The 15,872-nt window shown below is 42.8% G+C and overlaps 1 protein-coding gene across 15 annotated transcripts in view; it reads right to left on the reverse strand.

The window, feature by feature from the left end:
• LOC111243831 (uncharacterized) overlaps nt 1–15,872 on the reverse strand; it is a 158,598-nt gene that overhangs the window by 86,874 nt on the left and 55,852 nt on the right. Inside the window, exon 1 of one of the 15 annotated variants that reach the window (XM_086978181.1) lies at nt 4,539–4,626. The exons of the other annotated variants lie outside the window; for them this stretch is intronic. Coding sequence (XP_086834307.1) covers nt 4,539–4,611 — 73 coding nt within the window. The 5' untranslated portion in view covers nt 4,612–4,626. Of the gene's footprint in view, nt 1–4,538; nt 4,627–15,872 lie in introns of those variants that run through there. 15 annotated transcript variants of the gene reach the window in all.

The following is a 15,872-nucleotide window of genomic DNA, read 5'->3' on the forward strand; positions in this document are numbered from 1 at the left end:
TATACAGTAGATACTGGTCTAGCTCAGCGCGGACGCCTGAGTCAATCAGCTGTTTGGTATTTAATAGACATGGGTCATTCTGAGTGTACAGACGCAAAACGCGCTTCGTGCCGCAGATATACTCATGCCATATTTTCTAGCCAATTAGGAGAACGTGAAAAAATAGTTTTCTGTACTAAAAGAGAGATAGTATGAGTGGCGTTGTATGGGAAGACAGCGCTGTTAAAAAATATCGATGTTACAATTATCACTATTTAATTAGAAAAGTAATTAGAAAAGTGGCCTTTTTTAGCGTACGCGTTTTCGTGCCGTACCATCGAGGCTAAAAATCTTGCTTAAAGCCTATATTTCGCTCATACTCCGCGCAGCAAACTGGCCTGAAAAATTAATACAGTAAGTATCTGCTTATCAGTAAAGGGCACATTGTGACAAAGCTCTGCTTTTTGCGGTCCGATTACAGATTAGTTGTATCGAGTTGGGCGGAACATTCTCCTTAAACACTAGCCCCTTTTCTGCGATACATCACTAAACAGAAAAAACGATGTGCACACAGACGTGCACACGTGTACCTGGACGCGGTTTTCAACCCGAGCAACAGTTTCCGTAGCAAGCGGCATCTGGATCGCTATTGCAATCAACGTTACGTACCCAAAACAACAGAAGTTAAAGGAATTCTTGTTTTTCGTCTGTTCATCCACTCCTAGAAGGCCCATTGTCATTCTAGTTTTTAGTACACGAGCAGGGACGAAGTCGGGCGATCCAGCAGCCGAGCGGCCCTACTTAGGAGCCAAAGTCCGACTGGTACCCTGCATACAAGAACCAGCTCTCGCGTACTACTTACGTGGGTATCTCTCGTTTACCGTCGCTTCCTTGCGCGAGATCCCTCTGAAGCGGATCGGCGCTTTTTCTCCGTGATTACACTACCTACTGCTACTTACTACTCGTTGCTATCGTACTGGTCTATACAGACGCTGTAGCTAGACGTGTTCGCATTTTGCTAACCAGCTGCAGTAATAGTCTAGCGTGAGTCTACGCGAGAAACCTATGGAGCCTGTTGGACCTGCGGAACACGAGCGGGCGGTATAGGACGAAAAAGCAACAAATCATCTGTTCCGACACGCAGTTCCTCCCTCACTACGCATTCATGTGTGCTTTTCCAGTTCGCCATAGCGCCATGCTTATAGTTTCTCAAACTTCACAGTCGCGCTATCTCATCGCCGTCGTAGACGACGATTAGCCGCCGCCGAAAGAGATTATCTGGACACTTCTCGTAGCATTTTCATAGGATGGGCGTTCTGCTTTTGGCCTCTTATACATAGGCCGCTACTGCATATCTTCATTACGGTAGTATGGTGGCCTATCCGTCATTTTCTTGCGAAAGAGCCAATCAGGACATCATAAACGAATGCCACTGATCATAAGACCATTAGATTAGCAGGACCTGAAGAAAGACAAGACGGCAAGGAGAAAAAAGAGAACATTATGTGTGGAACGGCCGAAGTATCTACTTCTGAGACTCTAATATCGACGGTGATTTTTTTTAGTATCACGTTTTATATAACACTGTTGTATGGACGCCATCTTACCACACAACAGATACCAAAAGCAAGTAGCCGTGAAAAAACTCTCGGCCAGAATCACACGCACGTTTATGTCGTTTAGTAGGCTCAAAAAACGCCTACTTCTAGTAGTAATACGGTGTTTTCCTATGGTGCTTAAGTAATACCAGTTCTTCCAGTCCTTGAAACAGTGTGCCGAGCGACTTTGTGCGATTGAAACACAAAGGAACTGTGAGGGTCTCTGATCTTTTTGTTACCATTTTTTCTTTACTTATCAAGCTCTGTTAGACGGCTTGTGGGTAGCAAGTGGAGAATCAGCTAGGTAAATTTGTAGGCGAGAGAGCCTAAAATGGTGGAGATTCCTGTAGGACTCCTGGATAGCTTTTTCGACCTGCGCTAAAGACAAGAAGGCCACAAACGGGATGCGCTATACAGGACATTGTTTATGTTTACAATTGAACTTTCACCTACTGTCTGTCAGTACTAGGTTTGGGGTAAAGAAAGACCTAGACGCCTCAACTGTTACAAACGTCTACTCGGTTCCTGACAAAGAAAAGCCATGACAGACGCCGCCTGATAAACAAACTTTACCAGTTCTAGCCTACCACAACCGCTTCAACGTGCTTTAGTCTATGTCAACTTTTTATTCAGAATATTGCGCACCTAAAGACTAAAAAATTATATGGCTTAATATAAAGGCAAAACTATTTTACTCGTATTCATATGCGGTGCGTTTTTGATACAAGATTCTGCTAAGGCGGGACCACAAACTGACAGACGCCTTCAAGATTTGTTTTAGGATTGTCATGTGTAGATATTGCTAACACAATGTCTATATATATATATATATATATATATAAATGTGCGCCGTAAACACTAGTATCGTAATTATTAGGTAAACGTGGAATAAATGGGTATATAAGGGGCTGCTTAAGGTAGAAAAAATCGCAGTTCGCCAGTAGTATTTTTGTTGAAAGCAGTGAAATACATATACGCCAGTCAGACGCGTGTTTTCCACACAGTTGAACAGGCCTAGAATCAAGCTATAATGATGGGCGTCGTCCGCTGGTAGGGTCGTCCTTACGTGGGTATTGCTTTAAATGGCAATGATTCAACACTGGTCCGGCTGGTAAGCAATCACCTCTCCCCCAACGGAAAGGGGAGTCTTAGCTCGGCATAATACGCGGTGATAAGCTATACCTCCGCTGTTTAAAATTACATTGGAAAATTTCAACGAGATAATAACATAATTAGACATTGTTAATGATAGGTTTAATAACTTCATGATTGGAATGAAAACATTTACAGTTTTTAAGGAAAAGAACACATTTAATTTTGCAGAAAATATTAAGCTGATCCGTAAATTAAGTTATTCACGCCGGTGTATGACATTGTCTGTACCGGTAATACATCTGAGACCTATTCTAATTATTAATACTGTGCAATAGAAATTCACATGAATCCATGACAGACACCCGTTCTACGGAACCCTTTTTGCCCACAGCTTAATAGAATTATTACTAGGTCGCCAAAAAATGCAACATTTCATAGATGGTCTTAATATAAACAAGGATCTTATCCCAATATATCTGTGAAACACATAACCGTTTATTTTAAGCTGCCGATGCCGTATGGTCGAGTCTTTATTTTGTGAATATCCATTATTTTCTCAACCATCACTTAAGTTTCCCATGGGTTCAGTGTTGAAATCAAGCCGTTGTATAGAATGATGCACGACGGAGAGGGTACAACGTAAAGTTCATGCCTATTACGGCTGTCATATCTACAGATACACTCGAATACACGAAGAAATACTTGTGAAGAAGAACGACCTAACCTGCCATCGGTGTAACTTTGTTTTCCTTCTTTAATCATATTTCAGGCCAAGCCTAACTTGGTTAGCGCAATAACCGCTGTCGGCTATAGCAATACAAAGTCAACAATAACAATAGATTGTAAATATGTCACGCGATATCGACGGGTCGTAGAGCGTAATATAATCACAGCTAATCCATATTTTGCAATATATCTGTAACCGAGAGAATATTTCAACATGGAGCACACGATAATTCCATTTCGCTCATGGTACTCTTTGTTGATGTACGTCAACTTACGTTGTTTGCCACGTGCGGGCTCCTGCGACCGAGTGCAACCGCCATTATAGACAGAGCAAGGAGTAATCGAACTTAATAAGAAGCTCACGTCTCTACTGAAAGTAGTTATAGGATACGCTTCAGTCGTCTGCCATATTGCCAACCTGGGCATAATTCAACAATGTTGTTATCTACGCTCGAAGCTACGTCAGTTAATTGGGTAAGCTTACTGCTTGTACGCTGCATCTTTTTCGAAGTCTACTCCTGTCTCATCTAAGAATTAGACGTCACACGCAGCCAAACACGTACCTCAAAATACCAAAGGCTCTATGAGCTGCGTGCACGGCAAGCCAGAGAGTTAGTGGGCCACCGCTTTAGGGGTCTCGTATAACCGTCAAATCGTTCGTAATTGACGCATCTAATACTTTATGGCCGAAGGTTGTCATATATGGGTAGGTGCAATCTGCCCAATCAATTTACATACAGTTAATTTTCTCAGTAATCCGTTTAGCTCTCAACAACAACAGCTACTGTCGATAGCTAATCCCCACGCGCTTGATTAGCGGCTTTAACGGGACGAACGTATTCACAAAGGGCTGAGATTCATAAACGCTTAAGGGCTTCAAGAGCCCCCATGAAGCAGTAGCAGCATCGAAACTGCTTGCTCATACACCCCGTTACGATTTCTACTTCGTGGAAACCAGGTCGCTCGACCTCTGGGTATCTATCTTATCTGCTTACTCGGTGCGCTTTAATCGGCTACATGTAGCTGAGATAGGCGGTAGTTCCTAGCTAAGTCCGTTATTGCATTGATAATGTGAAAAGCAGAATGATAAAAACCGATACGCAAATAACATAACAACTACTAAAATGTTTTGAGTCTTACGCTTGATATTGGCCTTTAACGACCGCTGCGGACGGCTGACTTCCACCATGGAACTCACACGAATAGGGTTCATACTGCAGCTCCGAAGAAAGGAAAATGCAGGTGTTTTTCTGTGATGGAAAAGCGGGCACTAACATTGTCAACCGAATGCTTGCGTCGTTCGTCTTGCGCAGCGGCGCTGTATTGCGTATCTTGTACAGCGCTGTAGAGTTCATAAGTTACAGGGGAACTTCAAGGCGATAACTATACTGCATCTTTCCTGATCTGTTATTGTATGATACCGCCTGGTGAATCGGATAAATCTAATGTTGCTACTAGCGATCCTGACGCTCATCACATGAACCATTTCCTTTGATCTACGGTCCTGTTCAGTACGACTCATAATATGAAATCATGAGATAAAGTTAGTCATAGGTCAGTCAACTAACGAGAGGTAACAACAACGGAGTACGCAGCGTATATTGTCCTCCATTTATAACTGCCTCGCTCTCCGTTCGCGTAGACGTATAAAACAGTTTGTGGCCAACCTGTCGTTTCTGCCACAGACCGCGGCATGAACAACTTCAGCAATAACAGCTGTAACGTCTGATGCTGAAATTGCTCTTTCTAGGCCGTCGTTCCAAACAAGCGTCGGCAAAAGACAGGCCCGCTGTGTTGGGCTTTAATCAACTACAATGGGGCAAAGCTAAGGGTCTACGGAGAGTAACAAACACTCGAAGCCAGCGCGTTATCGTCCAACGGCGCGTGACAGCTGACGACGTCGGCCATGGGACAAAACCTACGACGATTATAAAGCGGGCGATAGAGAGGCATCGACTAGCACAAAAGCGAATAGGTCGCCTTACAGTCAGGTTTTCTATCATTCGGTTGTGACGACGGCAATTCCAGCCACAATCAGAGTTCGAGTAGAAAAATAATGACAGCCGAAATAGCAGCTCCAGGAAAAACCTCAATGACGCTCGACGACTCTCGAAGACGCAGCACTATGGCGCCTGGACATACATTTACATGTGTGTGTCTGTGTACGCGTAAATCATACGGAAACCATGTTAAATTCTAGGAGAGCCATCAATGCTAAGAAGGGACGAAAAGGGGAACAATGAGCGCGAGAAGGCGTCAAGCGACCTTCGAGCGATTTTCGAAGAACACTGCTATAAACTTTGTGTTATACTATACAGGGTCTATTTGATGAAATTTAAGAGATATTTAAAAATGTGAATAGATTATAACATCACAAAATAGTGCATAGATAAATAGGTAACTATAACGGTGTATGTGTCGATGCATATGGTGTGTTATTTCTGTGTTAGATTAACTTCTTCCACGAAAAATAGAATCCCTTTAATTAGAAGTGCTACAAGTAACTGATATAATACACAAACAGGACGTCCTGTCAGCTTTCTGGCGTTATAATTATGCAGCATTTATGAACGATGGAGAACATGGTACGTAAAGCAGGAGAAGCAACACATTCTAATAAAGAATTTGGCATGATACTTCTGCATAAGATATGATTGTTTGCCTCCACCATGGCGGAAAACTCACCTCGGGGCCTATATCTCGTATTCTGTAAAGCTTCTTCTTTTTCTTGGTCCTTCTTTTTTGACAAACATACCAAACCAGAATATAGCTAAATCTGGTTTTAAATTCAGCATTGTTACACACGAGAAGGCAAACCCCTAGCTAAAAGTTGACAACAAATATTAAGACGTCTTACAAGTTTGTGTTCAGCTCCCGTTCTACAAATAATCCTCGTGCAAGAAAAATCAGGACAAGTGATTATTTCTAAGAAAACTTAACACGCTTGTCCACAAGAACACGAATTTGAAGTGTAAGCTAAATGGAAAATGGCATCGGAGCTCGGTGAAGGTTCGGCGCGAAAATACAGTTGCCAATGATTACTTTGATTTTGATTCACAATAGTTATAGCGCCATTGCTTTTTGCTATCGCTGCGGCTTAAACAATTCAATTTTATCGAACCTATGGTAATCGTGTTGTCCTATTATCGTCTAAACGTTATTAGTGTTTTATGAAGAAAAATGCACACAAATTTCGATTAAAAATAATTTTAAAAATGGACGCATAACAGGGTTGAAGACAAGATGTGCTACAGAAATGTTTGCGTTGGGAGACGTATCATAATTGCCGAAAAAATTCGAATCTGAATTAATTAAGGTATAGCGCACCTACTTTTTACGCAGGCCAGCCAAAGAGGCAGCTGGACCATCAGGCACTAAAAGTAATGGAAAATAACTGATAAGGGAACTAAATATGAGTAAGTGGACTCAAACCATTCTGGACGTCTTGAGCTAATTTGCACAAGAGCCGGGCCCTATTTAATATCAATGAGCGAGAGAAAACGCTAATTATACTTTAATACGCTTAATACATTAACAGATCTTTAGTTTAACAAATAACAAACACTGGCTAGATTCAGTCACGAATAAAGGGTAGATTAGGACTCGACTGTCGCTATCGCGCTAGTTATTGCAGCGTAATGGCTGAAAATTGTTCTTTTTTTTTAACGGTAACGCTACCGATGAAACGATGCCTTAATTCCTTCTGTTTATTACGTATTAGTTCGTTAGCAACAGATGTCTCTCGAGTATTTAAATATTGTGCTTGCCCACCGAGTGCAAGCATGAAGCGTAATTTTACGACTAATGCTTGCAACGGTGCAGTGCTATAATAATTGATTCCTGAATACAGCTCACTGCAGATAGCTTAATGCTTCTCCGGGATATTTCTTTCTTTCGCCATTAGAATCCAAGCTCTGCTCCGATAGTGGGGTTGGTATCGTTTCTTCTATCATACAAAAACCGGGGCATTGAAAGCGTGTCTGTTTTATCGTGGGCACGTGATTCGACTAAGGGAGCGAGCGAGAGCAGAAAAAAGAAATGTGACAGATGATTTTTTTGCGTTTTTCCAGTCAATACAGGATCTAGCTTCCTTCGCAGCAAGTTGCTTGCTGAGGGGGATGGCGTGGTGCGCGCTGCACAACCGCGGCCTCGTCGGCACGGAGCACTGGGGGGGGGGGGGGGACACGGTCGTAGAGAACCTCACGCAGGCACAATAGCCCTCGCTTCACCAGAACGAACGTAAATAAGCGAACAGTAGTTACGATGGTTCCAAGGACGGCAGTGGTGGTCCTCAGCTGCACCTGGCTGGGACAGCTGTATTTGTCAATGGGCACAACTGGAATACTCTAGACCTGTCAGCGATGTTTGGGATAACGGTCAAAGCCGCCGAGGTCAGGGTATTCACTACCCCGACCTCGGCGCGCGCGGGAACGCGTTCGCTGCACAACATTTCTGCAACGGCTGCAACTCCTCCCTTCAGCCACGAGTTTGCCGGCTAGTCAGCCGTACGCTTCTAACGGTATTCTAGATTTCCGTGATTGCTAGGAGATTATTAGCCACGCCTGTATATTGTATAGACCTGGACGTGGGGTTTGTTGTTGCAAAAGCAGCCACAGCAACGATCTACCGACCCGTTGCCCTTGCAGGCTATGCGGAACGAAGCTTTCGCTTAGCCGTTGTCAGTAGTAGGTGTTGCCTGCGTTGTGGCTCAACGGTCGCTCAGTCATTAAGAGTTCGGAGCTATAAGAGTATGTAGTAGGGGGGTTAAAACAAGTGCCAGAGAGGTTTTATCCCACGTTCAACCTGCTCATGATTGGTCATCCACAAAGGCTGCAGGCAAAATTAAGCGGTGCACCCGCCAGCCATTGCGGCCCGGGTGAAACGAAGTGTTCTGGCAGAAATAAACACGGGGGAACAAGCATAACTAGACCATGAACAAACATGGGAAAGAGCTGTTAAATACGCCCAGTTGCAAAAGCCTATAGATAGTACTAGTACTCACTTAAATGTGGCAGTGCAGTTGCACAAAAAAACTACTATACGTTTAGAGTATTTGTTTGAAAATTTCCTGAGAAGATAAACAATTTAAACAAATCCCGATTGAGTTATTTAGCGTAATAGACGGACCATTATATCGTCGTAGGCAAAAAATAGTTCTTCAAAAAAGCTTAGTCTCTTAGGATTTACCAGAGCCCATCTAATTCTAATCGATCGCTAGAGAATCACGCAAACGAACGCTGATTTTCTCAATCCTGACCAGTTTAGAGCGGCCTACACCATGGTATAACCTAGAAAATCTGACAGTGTTGGGCACGCGTTCTATGGATACAACGGAATGATATGAGGTATCTAGGATTAAATGGAAAGGTCTAGACCTTTGGAGCAAGTCTGTTATCGAACATTAGATAAGCCTTGAGAGACTCTCAAATAATATCAATGAGGATAGTAGCGTAAACTTTCTCAAAAACTCATTTCTTGCTCAATTTTATTAGACCTCTTTGATTCCGTGCGTACACACATCTTTCTAACCCATGTATCCTTTTAGAGATATTTTATTACATTAGAGACGGCGGCTGGCGCGCTGCTTGTCTGAAACTCGTGAAAATTGGTTTTATTTGCATCTTTATAAATATGAACCTCGTACAAAATTATGAATTGCCGAAAGTGTACTACCGTATATCTAGTTATTTTTTAATTTGTTTCTTTAACGAATAAATTATTGCCTAAAAACGGCCATGATGGCCTGCAGGTCAGGATTAATCGTCGCACATAGCAAAATGGCGACCTTTGTCTATTCTATCTAAGAGTTCGCCAGCTAAAATATTCAATGCATCGAGTTCACTGCGACATAAATTTGCCCGATGCAGTGTGGCGCAAAGTAGCATAGGGCACTGCCATTTGCCGTACGTAACATATCGAGCTACTTTATTATGTATACAATGTTACACGGCAGGCAATCGCGCAAATCGTTCGAAATTTCTAAAAGACTAATAGAAGTGCTCTGACGATTTTTCTAAGTTATTCCGTCGCGTTCTGGAGGCCCATTACAGAGGTATCAACCAAACATAGTGGCGTCAATCAGATTAGTTAAAACAAATCTAATAACATAACTAGGATTCATAATGTAATCCACTACCACCGCGTGCCGCATTGATTTGACAGAAAGTCATTTTAACTTATTCGATTTTAGTTAAAAGTAACAAAATTGAATCTGGATTCTGTTGGACTTATGCCGAGTAGTTGGTTAACTATTCTTTTTTTGAAGATCGTAACGCGAATCTAGGTGCGATTCTCGTAAGAAATCGAGAAATTTCAGTGAAATTCCATGCAGAAATGCATGTAGGGGCTGTGAAATAACGAACTAGATTATATTTTTACCCGTTGAATTTTGTGCTTCACATTGTTAGTTAAGTATCCGCAATGGTGTACGACCAGACATTAACCACCAGCCCCAGCTTCTAAGGAGCGCCGCAGATGGTGAGGAATTAAGGGGCAGTGACATCAGCGCTATGGAGAGGGCAGATGACACTATAGCCGCCGTATGACAAGTACTTTACCGATTCGAAGTTCATGGTCGCATTTGTCGTAGGTGCACACGATAACTACCCCCCACCGTCGCTATAGGTTTGGCATCGCTTCAAATCTTCTTCCCTTTATTTTCTCTAGGTCCCCATAGCCTCATCATATGTTTGTTCATCTAAGTATGAAACGGATTCCTTGTTAATCTGCTTGCCGTCTTTTGCTCCTTCGATCCTACCTTCTGACGCAATGCTATCGTCACAACCTCTAGCAATGCGTCTCATGATGCTTCAGTATTATCACGCTCTCACAGTTGGGATTGGTCACTGATTTTAGCAGAAGTGAGTACTAGTGAAGAAGAAGGCTATGCCCAGGAATTCTTCGCCTTACACGCAAAACGCGCACACAGGCCGTTACTGACCGGCCGGAAATGACCATGGTTAGCTAGACTAATCCTTCGTCGGCAACGTTAACTCAGTAAGTGGCTGCTCTTTCGAAAAAAAAAACAGCTGAGATTGTGCCAAAGGGTGGCGCTAGATGATATACAGTAGAATGGATATGATAGCGGCGATATGCTTCACATCTGAAACTGGCATTTATATTGCATGCTGGCAAAGGAAGGTTTAAAGAAAGAATACCGAACGAATCCTTTTAAAACTGCCGTCGTGTTGACCGTTACGGCGTACGTGTGTATCATATTCTACAGTCAAACATACCACTGATGATTTATGATAATGATATTTTACCCACTTGTTATTAGGCGATATATGAGCGACACTATGTACCGTCTAATTAGTCATGTTAAAGCAAGTGATCGAATAGACGGCGGACTACAATGATTAGCAACACCTGTTTAAAGTAGTGATGTCGTATCACGCACTTTACGTACGCGCCCCATTACATACACGATAGGACTATTTCTATTTATGTTCTTTTCACGGTTCCTCGATTTCGAATTTGATCCCATCTAAGTATCTTAAGTGGGCCAAGAAGTGATACTCGTTATGGAGCACGAATGCTACGCAGATGTTAGTCCTACTATCGTACACAGCTTCTTCAGTGTAGGTGCTGTATTGCATTTTTCCTCTTCCTTTGGCCTTGTCCCCCATTTTCGCTAGCATGTCAGCCGTTCGGCTTGCGACAGATTCTGTAGATCCTGCAACCCTGCTAGTTAGTGGATGTCCTTTCCTGTCAACGTCGTTCAGTCGGTCGGACACAGCCTTTTAGATCGTTCCTAGTCTTTTGGGCCGAACACCAGCAGGCTGTCGTTTCCAAAGACTTTCCTCGAAGGAAAAGGATTCTGACGGCGATCATGGGTAGTAACTAACGCCTTACAGCCGCGCGTTAGTTTCAACGTAAAATCCCCTTCGTTATTACACTCAGCGGATGGCTGGTTAGAGCTGATGCCGGCTGCCTGCAGCACGGCGGATTCTTGGCGCGTTTGTGTTTCATGTTGGACCCATTTGCTCGAACAGCCTAATGAGCCCCCTGTTTCCAGTCAGAGAGACGTGATTGCCCCCAAAAGGGAAAGACGAGGCGGAAAATGGATACCAAACAGCAACAGTGCAGCAGTACATGGATTTTCGCTGTGCCTCCTCTGCTCTTTTTCTCTCCTACTATCTCCTCGCCCGAAAAAGAGGACGTTGGGTGCTAATCAATCATCGTCATTAGCAGTACCGATAGTAACATCAGCAGCCGTTTGTATCGACTCCTGGCGCCTGTCAGTTTTGGAGTACAACGCGACGAGGTTAATCAAGTGCTGCACTCAAATCGACCTGCATTGGGTAAATATTCCATCATTTACGTAATATTTAAGCGTGTCAGAAAAAATCAGTGATAAGGTATAATTAGCTACACGAACACAATTAATTACGATTCTCTTTGATTGTGGTTGGTAAATTAGTAATAAAGGATAACAAATCGAAACGAAGCTAGCGTTCGAAAGCCAGACGGATGGGTTCCCTCCGTTCAGCGTTACACTGTATATTAAGTCGGTGAAAGTAAGACCCTTCTACTATATTTTTGCGGGTTCACTCAGTATAGAGAGTAATCAATGATACCCAACATGTGTCATGCAAGCACGGGGGGCAAAAAATCACGCGATGTAAGCATCGCACGTGAAAGCCGTTTTTTTATTTAAAACCCATCGTTTTTTCTGGCAGCCGCAGTAGGACTGGATGCCATATTGTCATGCACCATGCGCAGTTTTTCATTCGTGAAGACCAGCTAACAGACACATGATTCATCATTATGTCTTGCGCTCATATATTTCCCAGCAGGAAATATTGTATACCTAAATAGCTGAAAGGATGCTTATAGAAGATATATGAGAGACAGTCTCTGGTGCGACAATCGAATTATTAAGCCACATATACCAGTGTGTTTTACTTTACTTTGTGTACAGTTAAGCCAGGTAAGCTAATTCGTACGACTCTGACAGTAAATAGTGATGAAAAGAGCGGCTGCGAGTTAGTTAATAAAACAATTCGTCAAACTGTGACATTTTCATCCCTCTACACATGCAGTAATAAAGTAACATTGTCACTTACACCTCAGATCAGCGGACGCGGGAGGCGTCCTTGTAAGCTAGTGTTTTTTTCAATTTGGCATAATGTACTCAACGCTACAGGCACAATTAACGAAGCCCTACAGAATCCTGTTGTGCGTAGTCGATCATTAAGGCGCAGCCGCTGAATAGGCTATATACATACATCTGTATCTCTACATTTCGCGCTTTGTCCTAAGCCCCTATTATGAAATAAAGGTGCAAATGGGGTGACCATGTGAACATAAAAAGCCAACGAATGAAAAGCACCATACATCAGACGCATCGGAAGTAGCACACGGTGCACTGAGCGTGTTACGGTTTCCGGCAACTTACTACCGTTACGATGCACAGAATCGCCGGGTCGCCAACGCAGTCAACTAGATTCAGTACGTTAATGACGAGAACACATACTGACAGCTGAATGAAAATGATAGACACAAGGACAAGGACGTCTGTCATCAAACGTTTGTTCCGAATAAAAAGGAGTCTACGCCCGTCATTGTCGGCTAGGGGTGACACGCAGCACGCGATAGGTTTTTTGCTGTTCATGGTACTCGGTTCAAGGAGCTTTGGTCGACAAATTTACCAAGGTCGTTATAGACACCTTGTATATGCTCGAAGATGGCGTGTTTTTACCCGCTCGTGTGGATGTGCCTCCAAACACTGTGCGATATCTGAGGGTTTGATGCTTTACTGGCTGTGTTGACACCGTCGTAGAGGAAAGCCACTGCTGGAACGAGTGTTTGCACTATGCTTATTTTCGATTGATTAATCAACCACAGTTGCAAAGCCGCGACCACAGTTCATGTCAGCGAAATGGCCTTTGTTTTCTTGGTGAAGGTGACTCCGACTGTCTATCGTGGAACAGGTAATGAAACCTTGGTAAAAAGCGATCTCCACATGGCTTCGAGACCGACAAAGGGCAGAGCCTTTCGAAGCAGTCCTATTGGTTTGTCTGGTGCTGGATCAGTTATAAGCTTATTGCTATATATTTTTTTTTATTATTGTAAAGTTCATGAGCTTGAAGCCCGGCTGAACTTGTGCCGCAACTTGGCCCCTACGAACTTGATATAGGTAGCTTGATACAAACAAAACCCCTACAACTACAGAGTGTTGGGGGTAATTTACTATGGCCTGATACCCTGTCGGAAAACAGCTATCGCTGTGTGTTCGATGATAGCAAACATTTGCGCGACAACCGCTAAATAAGAATCCCAGTATAAAGACAACCTATATATACACTCTTGCGATTCGAGAATTAGTACTATATACCGAATTGAACTCGTGGGCTTTAATACAGCCAGGCTGATTATACCGGCTTAGTTTGCAATTGGCCTTGAGGTGCATGAATGTTTCGCTTCCCCACCAGTTAGCTGAAAACGTCCAGCTTCTCGCCGAGATACGATGTTTGGAAGATTCATTAAAAGTCGCTAGGGTAAGATATACGCATTTAATTGCTAGAATCATTGATAGTCAGCTCAGATCGTCTAATATTCATACTATAGTACATTACGATTATAATAACAACACTAATTATGATAATGTTTGTGATTGTTTTGGATCGGTGAAGTTTCCAAGCGACCTTTAGGCACATAACTCGGTTAGTTTTTACGAAGCTATAGTTCGTAAGGTGATGCGGATTTAATGGCAAATTATAGAAGAGCTGCTTCAGCTTAAGGTGCCATTTGCGACAGAATCCATGTACGTAGTGTGGCCTCGTCGTCAATAGTAGCCCATCGTTTTCCTCTATTTCGTAATATAGTTTTGTTTATTGAACGAAAATAATTGGTCCAACAGAACCTAAATGAAGAGGCGTGTCAAAGCACCTAATGGCAATAGGTGCCGGCAGCTACTGCCGATCGGCAACACTGCCGAATCATCACAGCGAAGTCAAGTCAGCGTAATTTGGTGCCACATGTTGGGCTTTCTTGGGTTTCTGCTGCTTTCAGCTTCTGCTACTTTAGCGATGGCGGGCAAATGGACACGGAAAAGATATTCTTCGCTATAGCAGATAACCTAGATAAGTGGGTGCCTGTAACTGAGTCTCCGTCATAGCCTAGAGGGTAACATATTTTCCTGCTAGTCCTAGCGATACGTGGTGGTCTACGTTCGGACCCGGGCTGGACAGCCTTCCGTCTGTCTGTCTGCCTGACGGAGCCCCTAACGGCGCTACCGGATGTAAAACTCGAACCATAGAGGATGACTGTAATTGAAAAGCAGTTCTGACAGCGGCAAATGGCGCCAGAACATTTGCTTGGTTAAAAGCGAGCGATCATCCGAACAGTCATCGGCTGTGTTACAGAAGAGTCATAATATGATAAGATACAATGGCCCCGGCTGACGGGGTGCAAAGGTTTTTTAAATGGCCCGCAGGGAGCAAGCCAAGTATGCTCGCCGTCTTAGAAGCATGATGTTTTTCGTGTTCAGCTGAAAAAACAAGTTCGCTGCCGCCGAGCTTCTGTGCTTTTTCTTTTACTTTTTGTTGATTTTTTCGGTGAGTGTGAATGCGGTTCCATTTGTATCGGATCTACCTAAATTAGCAGAAATGTCCGTTGGTTGCTTACATTATGTTTAGGAAAGATACTTTATCAGAATAGTAATTTATTTAATGTATATATATATAGCACTAAAACTATGTAGTGTTATTAGATTAGTTTTGAAATCTTAATACCCTATCCATACCTACCATATATATTGTAAAGCAAGGGAGTATTTTAAAGTGTATTAAGGGTCAGAGTCGAAACCCTTGAATTATAAAGATTTTAAGCTTAGAAATCAAATCCTCTCTTTGTAAGGCAACGATGTCGGCACAAAAAACCGAGGGATTCTTATACTAAACCTTATCATATGTGTATGTACTTATAGGTTATTGTATTGGCCATGTTTTTCTATGGCAGACGTCGTGAGTGGCAATCAGCAACCGCGATTGCAGCGCATAGCGCTTAGTGCGGATCCTGACAAACAACACAAAGAGGGTAATGATAGAGCTTTTCACGCAAACAATAAATATAGGGAAGACGCCACCAACACCAACAACAGATAACAATGTATAAAACAGAATAATGACAAATAAAAAATCAATGAAAATAATAATAAAAAATTATACGTTAATCGCTAACTGACGCTGTTATGTTTGTATCGCACAGGGATTTAGCAATAAACCCCACAGAGATTGAATAATATCTCCAAATCCTGTTTCTCCCTGCGCAATTATTAGTTACAGGCAAAATTGCGTTTATTTCAGCTGAAGGACTCCAGCTGCATAAGTTTTTTGTAACTTTTTCTTTTATAATTCATTAGAAATAAATGGTCATGTCCGGATACATCAAGCCAGGATCTTTGCATTCGTGCAGCAGAGAACTAAGTAAAAAAAAAGCTCTATATTGACGCTAGCCAGCCCAGAACGC

The sequence above is a fragment of the Varroa destructor genome, unplaced genomic scaffold (genome assembly GCF_002443255.2).
Source record: "Varroa destructor unplaced genomic scaffold, Vdes_3.0 BEIS01000001.1, whole genome shotgun sequence".
NCBI classification, from domain to species: Eukaryota; Metazoa; Arthropoda; class Arachnida; order Mesostigmata; family Varroidae; genus Varroa; species Varroa destructor.